This window comes from Trachypithecus francoisi, unplaced genomic scaffold, assembly GCF_009764315.1.
Source record: "Trachypithecus francoisi isolate TF-2019V2 unplaced genomic scaffold, Tfra_2.0 Lachesis_group10, whole genome shotgun sequence".
Classification (NCBI taxonomy): domain Eukaryota; kingdom Metazoa; phylum Chordata; class Mammalia; order Primates; family Cercopithecidae; genus Trachypithecus; species Trachypithecus francoisi.
Window position 1 is genome coordinate 75,264,530 of NW_022681455.1, and position 21,801 is coordinate 75,286,330.

At 41.5% G+C, this 21,801-nt stretch overlaps 1 protein-coding gene across 2 annotated transcripts in view; it reads right to left on the reverse strand.

The window, feature by feature from the left end:
• DCTN5 (dynactin subunit 5) overlaps positions 1–21,801 on the reverse strand; it is a 29,587-nt gene that overhangs the window by 2,615 nt on the left and 5,171 nt on the right. For both annotated transcript variants that reach the window (XR_004438830.1, XM_033217746.1), the window contains exons 3-5: positions 8,588–8,706; positions 5,987–6,098; positions 1,211–1,313 (exon numbers count right to left, since the gene is read on the reverse strand). Coding sequence is in view for 1 of the 2 variants with exons in the window: in XM_033217746.1 (XP_033073637.1) it covers positions 1,211–1,313; positions 5,987–6,098; positions 8,588–8,706 (334 nt within the window). In the remaining variant the exon portion in view is untranslated. The remainder of the gene's footprint in view (positions 1–1,210; positions 1,314–5,986; positions 6,099–8,587; positions 8,707–21,801) is intronic.

Genomic DNA, 21,801 nt, shown 5'->3' on the forward strand with positions numbered 1-21,801 from the left:
CGCATGTCTGACAATCAATTAAACAGTTGCTGGGGCTGTTCTGGTCCAGCGCTTGCTAAGAACAGCTAAACTTTTTCACAGCAGGACCCCAATATGGAGAAATTACTAAACAAAAGTCTTTCCTTCCTCCTCTGCAAAAGCAGAGATGCATGACACGGTAGAATGGCCAAATGCCTCCCCAAAGAATCTGAATGATGATTCTGTTCATCTTAGAAACTCAGATTCAATGATCTGAGAGATGAGATTTATTTTTTAATTGGAAAAACAAACCACCCAGTGGTAGGTATCATATACTGTCAAATCTCTCTGTTCATATCATTTTCCATCTGTGAATTTATGACATGCTTCTGTATATGCTACATGATTTCAGCTGTGTAAAACAACATGGAGAAGAAGATATTGTCTTGGGGTAGGGCTAAGGCAATGTGAGGTTTTCTTCTTCCTTCTGATTTTCAGTGTTTTCCAAGTTTCCTGAGAGAAGTATGTATCACTTTCGTTTCCTCACGTTTTATAATTTGGAACTCCAGCCTCCTGATGGGCTTTACTTGTGAGTATTCTATCAGCCAAGGTCTGGAGATAATGTATTAATATTTGCCCCTCTCAGGTATCCCCAGGGTATTGCTGGTCTTAGATCATGCTTTATACTAACTTTTCAGTCTGGGAATTCCTGGGCCCTGTGGAATGTATACATTAAACTCATGACCAGTGTGAGGGTAAGCCCAGCATTAAAATTCTCTAGACAGACTTTTTCTACTCAGAGCCCAGGCCAGGCAAGAAATGCTTTCCTGTACATTCCCTGTGTTGGCAGCAGATTTGTTTTACATCGACTTTTCCTTGAGAGGGAATCCTTTAAGAGTTATCTGAGGATCTCTCTGTCATGTGTGGATCCAAGGCTTTATTTCATCCCGACATGAGTATCACCCCTGAAACCACTCTGTGATGAAGACAGCATTAACCCATGCAATCTCACAGCTTGGGCTTAGTTTCCTCTTTGTGTTTGGCCCTTCATAATTTCCTTATTTTCTGGTGAACCTAATTATGCATTTAAACAGTTTAAATGTTAGGTAGCATTTCCAGGTACTTGTACAGGTGAATTTCTAAGTTAGCTCTATCAACATATTGCCAGAGATAAGAATTGTATGCATTACTCTTGTGATAGAAAATATAATTGAGTTTTAGGAAGTTAAAATAAATCAACACGCAAGGTTACCTGGGCAGCCTGAGAAGACAGTGAATGGTGGGACCACAGTTTCTGGAGGTAATACCGTGTTGTCAAGAATTTTGCAGCAGTCTTTCAACACACATCGGCGCCCCTGAAATTAAAATCTTGTTAATAGGAAATGGATCAGGAAATGGGAGTAAAAGTTGTCTAGTCTACTGTGTGAAAGGCTTTCTATTTTCCCCATTCATGATATCATGTAATAGCCAGGGACAGTGACAAGAAGGTTGGTTGCAATTTCCTGCTTCAGGTGGTACCTGACGAGGAGGAGGCAGCAAGGTTGTGACAGTGTGTGTTTGTGTACATTTGCGGGGGAAGGCTGTATGCTAGAGACAGGACAAAATGTCTCAGGCATTACAGACTGAATTTCAGTCTTCCGTGAGCTTTGTTGAATTTTCCCTTTGGTTTAGTGGACATTTGTGCTTTTGCTTGTCCAGCATCCATTCCCCTTTCTTTTGGTAACAGAACCTGTATTTTCCTTGGTAACCCTCCCATCCCTATCTCATCCATGTGCTTCACCCCACAGCCCACACACCAAACCCCAAGCCTGGACACAATAACAGGTGTTGGGGATCAGCATATGACCCCAATTAGTCTGATGGACCCCAACCTCAGGGTTTTTGCTGAGACTGCTGGGGAAAGCAGCACTTCCCACTGGGGTTTCCAGAGGACAGGCTGGAAGACTGGAATAGGCATCTTATTTCCATGAAGGAAGAACCTGTCTGAGAGTGAACCTCCCAGAGGAAAGCAGCACAGAGATGGAGACTAATTCTTACAACATGGGCTGAAGCCCTGGAGCCATTTGGCCATGACATTAGGATCTACTCCTGTAGCCTTCGTTTATATTCACCACCCATTCCACTCTGCACCCACCAGCTTAAGGTTGGTTGGTTGGTTTGCTCCTTTGTAGATTCAAACTGGAAAAATCCTGACAAATTCATTTGGATATGAAACTATTAGTTCACTTGTTCTCCCACAGGTGAGTGATAGTCATGTGGATGTTTGAACCTCATCCCGGACTTTAACCACTGTCACCACTTTTCTTTTTTTTTTTTTTTTTTTTTTTTGAGACGGAGTCTTGCTCTGTCACCCAGGCTGGAGTACAGTGGCCGGATCTCAGCTCACTGCAAGCTCCGCCTCCTGGTTCATGCCATTCTCCTGCCTCAGCCTCCCGAGTAGCTGGGACTACAGGCACCCGCCACCTCGCCCGGCTAGTTTTTTGTATTTTTAGTAGAGACGGGGTTTCACCGTGTTAGCCAGGATGGTCTCGATCTCCTGACCTCGTGATCCGCCCGTCTCGGCCTCCCAAAGTGCTGGGATTACAGACTTGAGCCACCGCGCCCGGCCTGTCACCACTTTTCAATTCTGCCATGATCCACTGCATTTAGAAAGCAAGAAATAAGGTCTGAGAGACTCATCTGTTTCATGGGCTAAGGGAAAAGTAGGGCTTCTGTGTACAGTTTACAGCTGTACCTCAGACTCCTTGCTGAGGAAATGAAAGTTTTGGTCATTTTTGACTGCATTTACATCAGGACCTGTCAGTTCACTGGTATCCTGGCTAGACAATCAGAAAATATACCTGACTGAGAGTGTGGAAATCTTTACAAATACCAGGACAATGCTAACCAGTCCAGATCTCAGATTTTAGCAAAGAACATGAAGAAGACACTTTGATTTGGTTGTGTTTAAATTTTTCCCCACTATTAAACACTTAAATCATATGTTTTTCTAGGAAAAGGTAGATTGCTAAGTGAACTTCTTATGAAAGCATGTGAATTTCCCAAGTGGCTCTGAATTTCCCAAGTGGCTGATCTCTCTCCAGCTACGTAGACAACAGCCCTGACAATACTTGATAACATCTTTAGCTCAAAAGCACATTATGACTATAGTTCTTCATTCTTCCTTGTAAAGTCCTCTTCCATGGGTTACCTGCTAGTGGCAATTTCAAAAATATGGCAACTAACTATCTTCCCTGGTGACCTCAAATTAACATAAACCCATAGAATTCCTGTCATGACTAAGCTCCTACTAACTCAGATTAAGTTCATGAGGCACTGAGTAAAAGGACACCCAACGGGCTACCTGAGGCATGATATAGTCCCATGGAGGGATTCACACACAAAGGGCCCTGGAAAAGAAGACTAGTTGATGGGATATTTTCACTGTGTATACCAGCCACCATGCAGCCTGAAGGCATCTGCTCTGTCCACTGGTTGGCCATTTTGCCCACTTAAGAGAAATAATGCTTAACTGGGTTTCAGAAGCTGTCTGGGTAGACTGATCAATCAAATTAAACATTTAAAATGTAGGTATTTCTTAGGCATGAATGTACTGGCAATAGGTGAGGAGGTAAAAGCTGAAACCACTTTTTTTGGGGGGTGGGGGTGGGGGGATGGAGTCTCACTCTGTTGTCCAGGCTGGAGTGTAGTGGCATGATCTCGGCTCACTGCAACCTCCGCCTCCTGGGTTCAAACAATTCTCCTGTCTCAGCCTCCCAAGTAGCTGGGATTACAGGCGCCCGCCACCACGCCCAGTTAATTTTTTTGTATTTTTAGTAGAGACAGGGTTTCACCATGTTGGCCAGGCTGGTCTTGAACTCCTGGCCTTAAGTGATCCTCCTGCCTCGGCCTTCCCAAGTGCTGGAATTACAGGCATGAGCCACTGCGCCTGGCCTGAAAGTACTTCTTTATTCTTCCCTAGAGAGTTTTCCAAGGAGTTAACAACTGCAGCCGTGCTGCTAATACTACAGCTACCTATATATCCTGTGCAAGAAAGTTAGCATCTTGGAGTCTTGGTTTCCTCATCTGTGAAACAGAATGGAAAACCAATCTGCAGGGCGGTTGTCAAGAATAGAATAAATGTAAAACTCATAGTACAGCAACAGTGCCTATAAATATTGCTTGTTAAGCTTTTCCTTCAGGCATCTGGGCAATTCTGATGAACACATACATCTTCACATATCCAAACGGAAGTTAAGACTACCACATGGGATGTTACAGGAAGGATCTGTGTGTCATGGGGACGGCTGGACTAAAAGAGTTACTTCCAGTGCTGAGGTTCTAGAATTCTAAAAGAATCTCTCCTGAGATAGAGTATTTGTCAAGGCTCAGCAAGTACTGCCAATATGGAACAATGACTATAAACAAGAGCACCTGACAACAGGATTAGAATTTCTTAAGCACTGGGAATAGAACTTGGATTTAACCTTTCAGACATTTCGCTCTGAGGATAAATGACAGGGTTATACGACTAGGCTACTGTGGTAATATCTTCACTTTGCTAAGGAAAATATCAGAAAACCCCAGCTGGAAGGCTAGTTTTTGCCAAGCAATTAGGGTGAGGGGAGAGGATGAACTTTACTAACTTTCCCCTTGTCCCAAAGACTTTCTGTTCACCTTTGCTGTACCCTCATAGTTCCTGGAATGTGAACTGTTTGGATTCTGCAAGTTTTTTGATATTTCAGGGTCTGAGTCTTATCCAGGGCAGACAGCTGGCTCCATATTAACGGGAATGGTCATTAAAGAAACAGAGTCTTGGCTTTTCCTAGAATCTAGTCTAGAGTACAAATCTAAAATGCAGAAAACATTTTCCCTAAACATGCTTCTCATAAATCCCATCTGAAATCAAGCTCATCATCTAAGAAATCACAGGAAATCCAACTTTGTTAAGCCTTGGTTGGGTTAAATCAACCTATTCCTAGGCTCCAGTGGACCAGGGTCCCACAGATTCTGCTGAGCAAGGGGCCCACTTGCACCCTGAATTACACATAAATGCCCTTTGATGACTCGAACCCTTCCTTATGCATGTGAATCCCTTTCCTGAAATGCTTGTCCTCTCCCAATTTCAACTCACCCTTCAGATTTCCTTACTCCCACTAGACTGTAAGCTCCATGAAGTAAGGCAACAAATAGGCCATATAGCAGCATAGCTAATAATCATATTGCCTGGGTTTAAATCCCAGGTCTACTGCTTTCTAGCCCTATCAAATCCCTTAACTTTTGTTTTTTTTTTTAAAAAGAAAGAATCTTGCTTTGTTGCCCAGGGTGGTCTTGAACTCCTGGGCTCAAGGGATCCTCCTGTCTTGGCTTCCCAAAGTGCTGGGATTACAGACGACAGTCATCACACCTGGCCCCAAATCCCTTAATATTTAAGGTCCTCAGTCTTCTCATCTGCAAATAGGGGTAACACCTAACACCTTTGAATGGTTGTGAGGATTAAATGAAATCATCCAAGGAAAGAGTTTAACATTATATAGAGGAGGCTTGATAAACGCTTGCCAGTATTAATGTCTAGAAAATATTCCAAATCTTTTTATTTATTTATTATTTTTAAGACAGTGTCTCGCTTTGTTGCCCAGACTGGAAAGCAGTGGTGCAATCTTGGCTCTTTGCAACCTCCGCCTCCTGGGTTCAAGTGATTTTCCTGCCTCAGCCTCCCGAGTAGCTGGGACTACAGGCATGCACCACCATGCCCAGCTAATTTTTGTATTTTTGTAGAGACAGGGTTTTGCCATGTTGGCCACACTGGTCTCAAACTCGTGACCTCAAGTGATCCACCCACCTCAACCTCCCAAAAAGTTGGAATTACAGGCATAAGCCACCACACCCGGCCGAAAAAAATTCTGTATCTGTCAAGAAAAATCCAACTATGGGAAGACTGGAAACCACTGCTACCCTGCTTGGTCATAGAAACAGGGTCCCACTGATGTGAGGGATAGGAGCTGGAGGGAAAGTGAGGCTGCTTTGCCAGCCAAGTCATCATACTCACAATCACACAGTTCTTTCCGACATGAACGTAGGAACCAATCTGAGCTGCGTTGACCACACAATCTTCCTCAATAAAGACATGGTCCCCAATATGTAAAGGAAAGAATGCAACACTAGAAGAGGAAAAAAAGATGAACAAAGAAAGGTCAAGATGATGTACTTTGGGTCAAGGTTTATAGAACTACAGATCATAATTTGAACTTTATCATCTTAGCAAGACTGTCCCCAGCAAGGAAAGAAACCTCAGGCTAGAAAAATTATACAATATTGAAGAAAATGAACGTGATTACTAGTTCAAAATTGCAATAGTACACCAAAGAAATATGCAAGGAAAAACCAAGGCAGGAGGGGCAAGATCTTCAAAGCTAAAAAAGCAGGTACCAAATAAAAATCAATGAACGTTTGTTCATTCCCACTTCCTTTGAAAATGCTCACAGATCACATTTTTACTAACCTGCCCTATAATGTGCCAGGGGATTGACATTAGGCTCATGAGTTACAATTTCCACATTCAGCATTCTAAAAATTCATTCATTCACAGATTTCAGTGAGTGCCTACTATGTGCCAGACTCAATGCTAGAAATCAGGGCTACAACAATGACAAAAGAGATAGAACCCTGTCCACAAGCAGCTTACAATCAAGAAGAGATTAAATAGTAAGTAGTGACAACTATGATAAGGGATACAGAAACACAATATCAAGTTATGAGCATATATAACAAGGAGACCTTACCTAGTCCATGGCTTTAGGAAAAACTTAATTGACTTTGAGTAGGAGTCAGCAGGCTTTCTCCAGATATCTGACATCATTCCCATCCCATTCTCTAGGGTTCCTCAAATGTCACTGACAGTGGTTCTGTGATCACATTTATATGTAATTTCTATACCTTGGGATGTAAAATATTTGGACTGGAATGAATATAAAGTGCTAGACGCTCACTAGCTCCTTCCAATTCTGTTCTATTCTGTTCAGAATATTTTTTCAGAGATGATACCTGTCCTCTATGAATCTATAATTTGTTTAAATCTTCCTTAACCATTACTATTTTTGGTCTGTACCTCTTGTGCAGCAATGCATTCCTTGATCTCATCACAGTCTGTAGCAGTACTGACAGTTCTTTAATTTTTAAATTTAAGATTCTTATCTGATTCTGGTATGAAATGCAGGTAGAAAAAAATCCACACTCAGCTTCTATTCACATTTCGCTATTTACACTTTCATATTTCTGCATTTCTCACATGTACTATTCCTACTTACACATCCCTTCATTCAGCAATAAACCCCTTGTTCACTCCTGGTGCTTTTCCTGTGCCATATCCAACCCAATAATGCTGTTAATCAACATCTCTAGTAGTGTTTCAGTCACACCGTATAAAACCATAAAAGGGTACCAGGAGGGTTTTCTGGTTTCCCCCTAATAGCCTTCAAAGCCAATCGTGAATTTTTTATAATGATTCCCTGATCCTGTTCTTGTATGTCATGGAAAGCCTAGAATCCAATATCATTACTGGACATGTGAGATTATTTCTGCATGATATACTTCTAGGTATTATCATTAGTTTGAATTAATTGCTCCCTGCTTTGTTCTTTCCTAACCATGGTCATACCTCTGTGACAGGTGTATCACATCATAATCATATAGTAGCTGTCACATGTCACTATCTGATTATGTTAATTGTTTCTACAACTAGACTTTGGGAACTATGAGGTAGGAATCTTATTTTATCTATTTTTATATATTCTCAGCTTACAACCCAGCTGCAGGCATGAGGAAGGTACTCAATAAATGCTTGCTGACTTATTGGATGAAATGCAGATGGGTGCCAGGAGGGCAACTAGCCAAGGAGGAGAGAGGTAAAGAGGCAAAGAGAATACTTGTAGCACCATATCAGCTATGGTGGTCAGTTTGCCTGCTCTGTCCATGGCCTTTCTCGGATAGTCTTTATTCCCATTGAAGGATCAGTGGACCTGCCTTGACTCTGCCCTTTGGGTCAAAGCTGTTCAGATCATGGATACTTAAGGTGAGCCAATCTGATTCTCTCTCTCAGGAGTTTGGAAATGACACATAAGGTCTCTAGTTGGTGTCTGCTGGAAGCCTAAATGGAGAAATGATATAAATTAGAATGTGAGTCAGCAAGGTAGTCTCCATGAACAAATGGGGCAGGTACCTGTGAGAGAGAAAAGGGAAGTAGAAATGCAGAGAGAAGGGCAGTATAGAAGAAAAAATACAATCTCAGATACAGAGAGGGATAGGTAGACAAAACAGTCTTGATTCCGGCTAGCTGTCCAATTCCAGGTTCTGGTCCCTTGTGAGGCCTGGCTTGCTCCTTTTCCTACTCTTAGGTTCCATTATATATGCCAGTCTGTTTGATCAGAAACCCTTTGCTTTTGCCAGTGTATAAGTGGATTCTGTTTGTGGCAACCAATCATCAACCAGACTGAGACAACTACCAGCAGAGTTGTGTTCATTATGGTGAACTCTTACTCAGTGCTTCAAACAACAGGATGGACCTAGTCATTATACCACAACTCAACACATGGACCATACCACCAGTGGCAGCTTCTTGCCCAAGACTTGAACAAGTAATTTAATTACATACCCTTTGCTGAATTTCTTGAATGGTGGCCTTATGACACTACGACTTTTCACAACACAATGACGTCCAACTCTTACGTTTGCCAGATCCCCTCGGATAATACAGTCATTCATCACAATGGTCTGTAAGACGAAGCAAATTTTAAAAAATTAGCAACATAGTCTAAGACGTAACAAAAAAGAGTAGATAACGAGATACTGATTCTGAGTTATGTTACAATCCACTCTGACAGAATGTTACAAACGTTCCGCCAAAAGGAGTAACTTGTAAGGTAAAAAGAGAACTGCCCTCGTGACAGTGACTGCAGTTAGCGATGTTCCTAGTACATCATAAGCTTTGCCCTTAATCCCCCATGAATAGAACTCACTGAATGAGCACTTAGTGAGAACACCTAAAGCAGATCTGGCTTAAGTGTCTCTTTAGATTTGCTCAGGTAGGTCCTTGTGCCCCTGAAGCCATGGCTGCTTACTTACCAAGAGTTCTGGCTGCTCTACCGTTGTCTTCTTTCTTAACAGTACTACCTCCAGCTCCATGCTCCAAGAGGTGGACCCACTGGAGTTCTGGTTCATCTCCCAACCTCTGAACTCAGATTCCTAGTGCTACACTGCAGCAGAGTTTAAGATGTGGCTTCCCCAGAAGTTACTGAGAGGGGCTGAGTAACACAACCTGTAAGTCTGGGAGGATTAATGCCTTATACTTGGTAAAGAGTAGGCACCCTCAAAATGTCTGCTGAATAAATGAATGGGGTTAAAAAGTGAATATGCTGGAGTTGTAACTGGAAAAAGTAAGCAAGGGACATGCAAGTAGATTATGAGGAATTATGTATGCTAAGCACAGAAGCTTAGGCATTTTTTCCTAGAGGATATAAAGAGTCAACAAAATATTTTATTTCATTAAAAATTTTTTTCTGGCCAGGCATGGTAGCTTACACTTGTAATCCCAACACTTTGGGAGGCTGAAGCAGGCAGATCATCTGAGGTCAGGAGTTCGAGACCAGCCCGGCCAACATGGTGAAACCCCATCTCTACTAAAAATACAAAAATTAGCCAGGCATGGTGGCAGGTACTTGCAGTAATCCCAGCTACTCAGGAGGCTGAGGCAGGAGAATCGCTTGAACCTGGGAGGCAGGGGTTGCAGTGAGCCGAGATCACGCCATTGCACTCCAGCCTGGGCAAAAAGAGTGAGATTTTGCCTCAAAAAAAAAAATTTTTTTTTTAAGACACAGGGTCTCACTCTGTTGCCCAGGCTGCAGTGCAGTGGCACAATCATAGCTCACTGCAACCTTGAGCTCCTGGGCTCAAGGGATCCTCCCGCCTAAGCCTTCTGAGCAGCTGGGACTACAGGTGTGTGCCACCACATCCCACCAATTTTTAAATGTTTTGTACAGATGGGAGTCTCGCTATGTTGCCCACACTGGTCTTGAACCCCTAGGCTCATGCAATCAATCCTCCAACTCTGGTCTCCCGAAGTGCTGGGATTGCAGGCATTAGACAATACACTTGGCCCCAATATTTTAAACAGAGGATTAACAAACATAAATTTCCATATTATTACTACTATTCTGGAAGCACCCTGGCATCTGCATGGGGGATACAGGTGAGAGACTTGAGGAAAACTGACCCTTTAGATGACTACAATGGATCAAGGTAAAAATAGATAATTAGTCTTTTTTTTTTTCTTTTTGAGATGGAGTCTTGCTCTGTCACTCAGGCTGGAGTGCGGTGGCGTGATCTTAGGTCACTGCAACCCCACCTCCCAGGTTCAAGCAATTCTCCTGACTCAGGCTCCCCAGTAGCTGGGATTACAGGCACCCGCCACCACACCTGGCTCATTTTTATATTTTTAGTAGAGACAGGGTTTCACCATATTGGCTAGGCTGGTCTTGAACTCCTGACCTCAAGTGATCCTCCCAAAGTGCTGGGATTATAGGCATGAGCCACTGCACCCAGCCTATAATGGATCTTATCTAAAACAATAACTGTACATATAGAAAGAAAAAATAAATAGTAAAAATATATAAATTAATAATAAAAGCAAATTAATCTGATTAAGCCTCTAGATTTAATGACCAATTTCAAGGAAGGAGGGAGATAAGGACCTTATTAGGCAACTCCATATAGACATAATCAGCCAAATTCAGCAGCTGGAGAATTCAACTGGACAGTGATCCAGTTTCTGCAACATATAAATGGCATGGAAAGAAAAAAGGGTTGGGGAAAGAGAACTGTTACAGATTAAAAGAGACTTAAGAGACATATCAACCAAATACAATGTGTGCAGCATCATGTTTGGATTCTGCTTTGAACAAACCAACTGGAAGAAGATATCCTGAGATACTGGGAAGACTGAATATGGACTGAGGATTAGATGATATTAAGGAAGTACTGGAGTTTTTACAATATTAGCATGATAACAGTGATACTCTACTCATTTTTGTTTGTTTATGGAGACAGGGTCTTGCTCTGTCACCCAGGCTGGAGTACAGTGACCTGATTATAGCTCACTGTAACCTTGAACTCCTGGGCTCAAGAGATCCTTCTGTCTCAGCCTCCAAGTAGCTGGGACTACAGGTGTATGCCACCAGATCTGGCTAATTTTTCTTTTCATTTTTTGTAGAGACATAGTCTTGCTATGTTGCCCAGGCTGGTTGCAAATGCCTGGCCTCAAGTAATTCTCTCACTTCAGCCTCCCAAGTGCTAGGATTGCAACTGTGAGCCACCATGCCCCATCTCTACTGAATTTTTAAGTCCTTAAGAATTAGTAAGACACATTGAAGTATTTGTGGGTGAAATAATATGACATTTGCAATTTGTTTTAAAATACTCCAGCCAGGAACAGTGGCTCATGCCTGTAATTCTAGTACCTTGGGAGGCTGATGCAGGAGGACTGCTTGAGCACAAGAGGTCTAGACCAGCCTGGGCAACATGGCAAAACTCTATGTTTACAAAAAATATAAAAATTAGCCAGATGTGGTGGTGCATACCTGTAGTCCCAGCTACTCAGGAGTCTGAGGTGGGGGGGATTGTCTGAGCATGAGGAGGTTGAGGCTGCAGTGAGCTGAGATCACGCCACTGCACTCCCACCTGGGTGACAGAGTGAGACCCTATCTCAAAAAAAAAAAAAAAAAAAAAATTAAGCAGGGCATGGTGGCACGTGCCTATGGTCCCAGGTACACTGGAGGCTGAGGTGGGAGGATCACCAGGAATTCAAGGCTACAGTGAGCTATGATAGTGCCACTTGCTGCACTCCAGCCTGGGCAACAGAGTATAACTCTGTCTCAGAAAAAGAAAAAATAAATAAATAAGAATAAATAAAAAACTCTAGCCTTCCCTACCCCATCCTAGTCAAACTAGGACTGAGTTTAGGTTGAGTTTAGAGATGAAGCAAAAATGTCAGAATATTGCTAATTATGGAAGCTGTTAAATGACTTTATGGGAATTCATTATATCTACTCTACTTTGGTGCATGTCTTAAAAGTTCCATAATGATAATGTTTAGCTATAAAAAGGAAAAAAATAATAATCTGCTACTATACGCAACAAGATGGATACATCTCAAAAACATTACACTGCGTGAGAAAAGCTTGACATAAAAGAGTATATGATTCTAACCCAGATATCCATTAATGGGTGAATGGATAAAGAAAATGTGGTATACATTGCTTCTTGGCCTTTTGGTGAAGATCAAGTGAAGAAAATGTAGTATATATACATAATGGAATATTATTCAGTCATAAAAAAGAATGAAATCCTGTCACTTGCAGCAACATGGATGAAACTGGAGGTTATTATATTAAATGAAATAAGCCAAGCACAGAAAGACAAATATCACATGTTCTCACTCATATGTGGGCACTAAAAAAGTAGATTTCAAGACAGAGTAGAATGGTGGTTACCAGAGGCCAAGAAGGGTAGCGGGAAGGAGGAGGGTTTGATTAATGGGTACAAATACACAGCTTGATAGACGAAATAAGAAATAAGACCTAGAATTTGATAGGTCAGTAGGGTGACAATAGTTTACAGTAATCTATTATGTATTTCAAAATAGCTAGAAGGAAATAATTTTTTTTTAACTTTTAAGTTCAGGGGTACATATGCAGGTTTGTTAAATAGGTAAACTTGTGTCATGGAGGTTTGTTGTACATATTATTTCATCACCCAGGTATTAAGCCTAGTACCCATCAGTAATTTTTCCTGATCCTTTCCCTCCTGCACCCTCCCCACTCCCTGTTCCCATAGGCCCCAGTGTGTGTTGTTCCCCTCTGTATGTCCATGTGTTCTCATCATTCAGCCTCTAGTTCCACCCATATCCCTGCAAAAAACATGATCTCATTCTTTTTTATGGCTGCATTGTATTCCATGATGTACGTACCACATTTTCTTTATCCAGTCTATCACTGATGAGCATTTAGGTTGATCCCATGTCTTTGCTATTGTGAACAGTGTTGCAATGAATATATATGTGTACATGTCTTTATAACAGAATGATTTATATTCCTTTGGGTATATAACTAGTAATGGGATTGCTGGGTCAAATGGTATTTCTGTCTTTAGGTCTCTGAGGAATCACCACACTGTCTTCCACAATGGTTACACTCCCACTAACAGTATGTAAACGTTCCTTTTTCTCCACAACCTTAGCAGCATCTGTTATTTTTTGACTTTTTAATAACAGCTATTCTGACTGGTGTGAGATAGTAACTTGTGGTTTTGATTTGCACTTCTCTAATGATCAGTGATATTGAGCTTTTTGTCATGATTGTTGTATGTCTGATTTTGAAAAGTGTCTGTTCATGTCCGTTGCCCACTTTTTAAATAGGGCTGTTTTCTACTTGTAAATTTGTTTAATTCCTTTAGATGCTGGATATTAGACCTTTGTCAGACGCACTTTGCAAAAATTTTCTCCCATTCTGTAGGATGTCTGTTTACTCTGTTAATAGTTTCTTTTGCTGTGCAGAATCTCTTTAGTTTAATCAGATCTCATTTGTCAACTTTCACTTTGTTGCAATTGCTTTTGGCATCTTCATCATGAAATCTCTGCCTGTGCCTATGTCCTGAATGGTACTGATTAGGTTGTCTTCCAGGATTTTTACATTTAAGTCTTTAATCCATCTTGAGTTGATTTTTGTATATGGTGTAAGGAAGGGGTCCAGTTTCAATTTTCTCCATATGGCTAACCAGTTATCCAAGCACCATTTATTGAAAAGGGAATCCTTTCCTCATTGCTTGTTTTTGGCAGGTTTGATGAAGACCAGATAGTTGTAGGTATGTGGTCTTATTTCTGGGTTCTCTATTCTGTTCCATTGTTCTATGTGTCTGTTCTTGTACCAGCAACACGCTGTTTTGGTTACCATAGCCCTGTAGTACAGTTTGAAGTCAGGTAGCGTGATGCTTGTTCTTTTTGATCAAGATTGCCTTGGAGACTCTAGAGGGAAATAATTTTATTGTTTCTAGCATAAAGACAAATATTTAAGGTGATGAATATCCCAATTACACTGAGTTTTTATTTTTTTCATTTTTGGGGGACAGGGTCTCACTCTGCCACCCAGGCTGGAGTACAGTGGTGCCATCATGGCTCACTGCAGCCTCGACCTCCCAGGCTCAAGTGATCCTCCCAGCTCAGCTTCCCAAGCAGCTGGGACCACAGGTGTACACCACCAAGCCCAGCTAATTTTTTTTATTTGTAGAGATGGGGGTCTCCCTATGTTGCCCAGGTTGGTTTTGAAATCCTGGGCTCAAGAGACCTTCCCACTATGGCCTCTGAAAGTGCTAGGATTACAGGTGTGGACCACCACATCTGGCCAAAACTGATCGTATCTTTATAAATTTTAGAAATGTATTATTATGTGCCCCCAAAATATGTACATCTATTATATACCATAAAAAATTATTTTAAAAAAGGGCTTGTGATTCTAATTATATGAAACTTCAGAAAATGCAAAACTAATCTATTTTAGTTTTATATTGGTGGTTGCCTGGGGCGAGGGTACAAGGGTAGAGGATTGACTGCAAAGGGGCACAAGGAAACTAGAGTAATAGAAATGTATTCTATATCTTGATTGTAGTAATGGTTGCACAGATGTACCCATCAGTCAAAACTTGTCAAATTGCACACTCCAAATGGATACATTTATTGTATGCAAATTATACCTCAATAAAGATGATCGGTTTTAGTTCCACAATAAAATGTTTAAAAAGAAAAGAAGGGCCGGGCGCGGTGGCTCAAGCCTGTAATCCCAGCACTTTGGGAGGCTGAGACGGGCGGATCACTAGATCAGGAGATCGAGACCATCCTGGCTAACACGGTGAAACCCCGTCTCCACACATGCACACGTATGTTTATTGCGGCACTATTCACAATAGCAAAGACTTGGAATCAACCCAAATGTCCATCTATGACAGACTGGATTAAGAAAATGTGGCACATATACACCATGGAATATTATGCAGCCATAAAAATGGATGAGTTTGCGTCCTTTGTAGGGACATGGATGTAGCTGGAAACCATCATTCTTAGCAAACTATCACAAGAACAGAAAACCAAACACCGCATGTTCTCACTCATAGGTGGGAACTGAACAATGAGATCACTTGGACTTGGGAAGGGGAACATCACACATCGGGGCCTATCCTGGGGAGGGGGGAGGGGGGAGGGATTGCATTGGGAGTTATACCTGATATAAATGACGAGTTGATGGGTGCAGCACACCAACATGGCACAAGTATACATATGTAACAAACCTGCACATTATGCACATGTACCCTAGAACTTAAAGTATAATAAAAAAAAAAAAAAAAAAAAAAAAAAAAAAAAAGAAACCCCGTCTCCACTAAAAAATACAAAAAGCTAGCCGGGTGAGGTGGCGGGTGCCTGTAGTCCCAGCTACTCGGGAGGCCGAGGCAGGAGAATGGCGTAAACCCAGGAGGCAGAGCTTGCAGTGAGCCGAGATCCGGCCACCGCACTCCATCCTGGGCGACAGAGCCAGACTCCTTCTCAAAAAAAAAGAAAAGAAGGAAGAGAATCTATATGACTTGGTGACTGGCTGTTGGGAGGTAAGACAAAGAGAATTTACAATACGGTAAGCAATTATGAGGATTACCAATTAAATTTTGAAATACTGAATTTGAGATAGCTACAGGATGATAAATAGGCAGTTGTAAATAAACGTCTGAGGTCAAGGACAGAAGGTCAGGCTAGGGAGGTAGGTGGGGGAACTCCTGACATATAGCTGAATTTAGATTTATCACTAGCCTGAACACCTGACTCTGAAGGACACCAAAAAAGAAACAGACTCATACCTGGAAAAGCTTACTAAACTCAACTGCATACATATAGTCTACAAAACTTGTACTCATAAAAAACAACTTCCACATCTGCTGCTGACTATGAACATTACAGTTCTTTTGGTTTTCTTTTTTAGTTTTATTTTTTGAGATGGAATCTTACTCTGTTGCTCAGGCTGGGGCACAGTGGTGTGATCTCACCTCACTGCAACCTCTGCCTCCCAGGTTCAAGTGATTCTCCTGCCTCAGCCTCCTGAGTAGCTGGGATTATAGGTACACGCCACCACACTCGGCTAATTTTTGTATTTTTAGTAGAGATGGGGTTTCACCATGTTGACCAGGCTGCTCTCAAACTCCTGACCTCAGGTAATCCGCCCGCCTTGGTCTCGCAAATTGCTGGGATTACAGGCACGAGCCACCATGCCCAGCCACTTTGGTTTTCAAAAGATGTACTCTTCAAGCTTAAAGAGATTATCCATTTCTAGTATGAACTCCCTTCATCTAAGAGTCTTAATTTACTTCAATTATTGTTTTCAGTTTCATGTTTCCACCTACGATCAGAGAAAATGGTTTCCTTTTCTTTTGGAGGAAAACAGAATTCCAAGAGTTCTGGGTATTTGGTGATGGTGGTTGTTTTATTGTGTTTTAAATAAGTACAACAAGCTTAACGTGGAAATAAAGAACATCCACATAAGTCTGTTTGTCAGCCTAAACTATACACCAACTAAAGAAGCAAACACACGCAAAGGAAGTAAATGGTATCACAGGTGGTCAGAGAAATTTAGGAAGATGGACTCAAATCCTTTTCCTATTTCCTATTTCACAAGGAGTAGCGCTGAGGAAGAGAAGTCAGATTCAAAACAGAGGCAGTGGGGTGTTAAAATGAAAGAAGGTGGCTGCCCTTCAGAGAAGCAAATGAAAGGAGGTAGCTGCCCTTCACAGAAGCTAAGCAAAGAGTTAACTGAACTCAACAATGGGCAAGGCACAGGTAGCAAAGTAGAGATTGAAGGACTATACTTGCAAACCTGTATTGTTTGGCTCATGTGGCATATTTATTATTTATTTATTTTAACTTTTTTTAGCTATCTCCTACAGGAAGGACATGTGGCATTTTAACAAATCATTTAAAATTAAACATTACTATTTGAATAGTAGAACATCTTGCATTTTAAAAATTGAGATTTCCAGTTGCTTTTGAAAAAGAATCAGAAGCTCTGGAAAGCTGATTGTTGCCACATGGGCCTGTATTCCCACACAGTAACAACCAGCTTGGGCTTAGATTGGTCACATTCTCCAGTTCACCAGGCCCACCACTCCCTATTGTTCACACTCTTTCTATCCCTGCAGGCACTGTGACATCTGATTTATGGGCTCAGGAAAACAGAAATGACAAAGTTCTGAAAGAGAAGGGTTAGAAATATAAATGGACTGTTCATAATAGCAAAAAACTAGAAACAAAATAACTTTCTACAAACAGGAGGGTGGATAAGTGGAATTGTACACAGCAGTGAAAATGCAGACTGGCCAGGCACAGTGGCTCACGCCTATAATCCCAGCACTTTGGGAGGCCGAGGTGGGCAATCACCTGAGGTCAGGAGTTTGAGACCATCCTGGCCAACATGGCGAAACCCTGTCTCTACTAAAAATACAAAAAAAAAAAAAAAAAAAGAAAAAAAAATTAGCTGGATGTGGTGGCAGCCACCTGTAATCCCAGCTACTCAGGAGGCTGAGGCAGGAGAATTGCTTGAACTTGGGAGGTGGAGGTTGCAATGAGTCAAGATCGCGCCATTGCACTCCAGCCTGGGCAATAAGAGCAAAACTACATCTAAAAAAAAAAAGAAAAAGAAAAAGAAAGAAAATGCACAGACCACAATGAATCTTAGAAATAAAAGCTGAGTACTGCCCAAAGCAGTCTGCAGACTCAATGCGTTCTTAACAAATAGAAAAACAATCCTCAAATTCACAGACTCTGAATAGCCAAAGTAATCCTGAACACAGCTGAAGGGGGTATCACACTGCCAGACTTAAAAATATACTGCGATGCTACAATAACCAAAATAGCATAATACTGGCATTAAAAAAAGACACATAGGACAATGGAACAGAACAGAACCTAGAAATTAATCCACATATCTATAGCCAGCTGATTTTTGACAAAGGCGACGAGAACATTCATTTGGAAAAGGACAGTCTCTTTAATAAATGGTGCTGGGAAAATAGCATATCCATAAGCAGAAGTAGACCCCACACCTGTCACCCTATACAAAAATCAACTCAAAATGAATTTTTTTTTTTTTTTTGAGACAGAGTCTCACTCTGTTGCCCAGGCTAGAGCGCAGTGACACCATCTCGACTCATTACCTCTGCCTCCTGGGTTCAAGTGATTCTCATGGCTCAGCCTCCTGAGTAGCTGGGATTACAAGCATGCGCCACCACACACAGCTAATTTTTTTCTATTTTTAGTAAAGATGGGTTTCACCATGTTGACCGGGCTGGTATTGAACTCCTGCCCTCAAGTGATCCGCCTGCCTCAGCCTCCCAAAGAGTTGGGATTATAGGCGTGAGCCACTGTGCCCGGTCTATAACTCAGAATGAATTGAAGACCTAAATGGAAGGCCTGGGACTATAAACTACTAGAAGAAACATAGGGGAAATGCTTAAAGACACTGGTCTTGGAAAAGATGAATAAGACTTCAAAAGCAGAGACAACAAAAGCAAATAAATAAATGGGATTATATCAAACTAAAATGATTCTGCACAGCATAGGAAACAATCAACAGAATGAAAATATGGCAGAACATATCTTCAAACTATTCTTCAAAGACAGAATTAATATCCAGAATATATTAATACAAGGAACTCAAACATCTCAACTGCAAAAAAACCCAAACAATCTGATTTTTAAATGGGCAAATGACTTGAATAGACATTTCTCAAAAGACAAACTAATGGCCAACAAATATATATTTTAAAATGTTCACTAAACATCACTAATCAGCCAGGCACAGTGGCTCACACCTTTAATCCCAGCAGTTTGGGAGGCCGAGGCAGGTGGATCACCTGAGGTCAGGAGTTCAAGGCCAGCCTAATATGGTAAAACCTCGTCTCTACTAAAAATACAAAAAAATTAGCCAGGCGTGGTGGTGTGTGCCTGTAGTCCCAGCAACACAGGAGGCTGAGACAGGAGAATTGCTTGAACCTGGCAGGCAGAGGTTGCAGTGAGCTGACATCAGGCCACTGCACTCTATCATGGGCAACGGAGCGGGACTCTGTCTGAAAAAACAAACAAACAAACAAAAAATCACGAATCATCAGGGAAAGGCAAATTAAGACCAGAATGAAGTATCGTCTCACTGCAGTTAGGATGCTTATCATAAAGACAAAAAATATCAAATACTAGTGAGGATTTGGAGAAAAGGAAACTCTTATACACTGTTGGTGGGATGTAAACTAGTACAGCCACTATGGAGAACAATATGAAGGTTCTTAAAAAACTACAAATAGGGCCAGGTGTGGTGGCCCACACCTGTAATCCCAGCACTTTGGGAGGCTGAGGCAGGCAGAATACTTGAGGTCAGGAGTTCGAGACCAGCCTGACCAACATGGAGAAACACCATCTCTATTAAACATACAAAAACTAGCCAGACATGGTGGTGTGCACCTGTAATCCCAGCTATTCAGGAGATTGAGGCATGAGAATCACTTCAACCAAGGACGCGGACATTGCAGTGAGCTGAGATCATACCCTGTACTCTAGCCTGGGTGACAGCGAGATTGTCTCAAAAAAATGAAAAATAAAAAAAGAAGAAGAAAAACAAAATTAGCTGGCAATGGTGGTGTATGCCCGTAGTAGAAGCTACTTGGAAAGCTGAGGTGGGACGTTCGCCTGAGCCTGGCCTGGAAGGTCAAGGCTGCAGTGAGCTATGACTGTGCCACTGCACTCTAGCCTGGGCAACAAAGTGAGACCCTGTCTCAAAAAAATTAACAAATAAACAAATAAATAAAACAAAGATTTTTAAAATAAAAATAAATCACAGGAAACCAACTTAAACAATATATATTATTTAGGGATATGTGGAAAATTTGTTTAAATAATAAAGAATTTATAAGACACAAAATCAGGACAGCAGTTTTCTCTTGGAGGGTGGCAAAAATAGGAATGGGGAGGAACATAAAAATAGTACTTATTGTATACTGATTATGTTCCAATTCTTCAGTTGGGTATAGGGTTCACTGGTGTTGATTTCATTTTATGCTTTATAACATATATGTCACATATATTCTTTTGTATACCCAAAATATTGCCAAAGTAAACATCTTTAAAAAGCAAAAGGCAGCCAGGCATGGTGGCTCACGCCTGTAATCCCAGCACTTTGGGAGGCTGAGGCGGGCAGATAACCTGAGGTCAGGAGTTCAAGACCAGCCTGGCCAATATGGTAAAACCCTATCTCTACTAAAAATACAAAAATTAGCCAGGCATGGAGGCGCGCACCCGTAATCCCAGGTACTGGAGAGGCTGAGGCAGGACAATTGTTTGAACCTGGGAAGCAGAGGCTGCAGTGAGCCCAGATCCTGCCACTGCACTCCAGCCTGGGCAACAGGGCAATACTCTATCCACCCCCCCATGACCCCCCCCGTCAAAAAAAGCAAACAGCCCTCAATAGGCAAAACAATCTTATAAAAGTACAAACATGAAAGACTCATAATTCATGATTAAAAACTTATTATAGTAGGCCAAGCACAGTGGTTCACACCTATAATTCCACTACTTTGGTAGGCCGAGGCGGGTGGATCATATGCGGTCAGGAGTTGGAGACCAGCCTGACCAAAATGGCGAAACTTGGTCTCTAGCATGGTGGCACGTGCCTGTAATCCCAGCTATTCAGGAGGCTGAGGCAAGAGAATCACTTGAACCTGAGAGACAGAAGTTGCAGTAAGCTGAGATCATGCCACTGCACTCCAACCTGGGTGACAGAGCGAGACTCTGTCTCAAAAACAAAAAAACAGAAAACTGATTACAAAGCTATAATAATGAAAACAGTGCAGTGTTCCATAAAGATAGTCATACAGACCAACCAAACAGAATTGAGAGTCCACAAATAAATCCATTCATCTATGACCAATTGATTTTCTAGAAGAGTGCCAAGACCATTAAACAGGGAAAGAATAGTATTTTCAACAAACGGTGCCAGGATAACTGTATTTCTACATTCAAAAGAACTAAGTTAGACCCCTACCTCAAACCATAAAAAAAATTAACTCAAGCCGGATACAGTGATTCATACCTGTAATCCCGGCACTTTGGGAGGCTGAGGCTAGCAGATCACCTGAGGTCGGGAGTTTGAGACCAGCCTGACCAATACGGAGAAACCCCGTCTCTACTAAAACTATAAAATTAGCCAGGCACGATGGCACATGCCTGTAATCCCAGCTACTCGGGAGGCTGAGGCAGGAGAATCACTTGAACCCAGGACGTGGAGGTTGCAGTGAGCCAAGATTGCACCACTGCACTCCAGCCTGGACAATGAGAGGGAAACTCCATGTCATTAAAAAAAAAAAAAATTAACTCAAAATGGATCAACGACCTAAACACAAGCACTAAGACCACTAACACTCTTAGAAGAAAACACGGCAGTAAATCTTCATGGCCATAAATTTGGATTCTTAATATGACACCAAAAACACAAGCAACAAAAGAAAAAACAGATAAACCAGACTTCAAAATTAAAAACTTTTGTGCATCAAAGGGATGCACAAAATCTACAGAAAGGAAGAAAGCATTTGCAAATCATATATCTGATAAGTGTTTAATATCCAGAATGTATAAAGAACTCCTAGAACTCAATAAGAAAAAGACAACACAATATAAAAATAGGAAAAGGACTGAACAGACATTTCTCTAAAGAAGACATACAGATGACCAATAAGCAACAT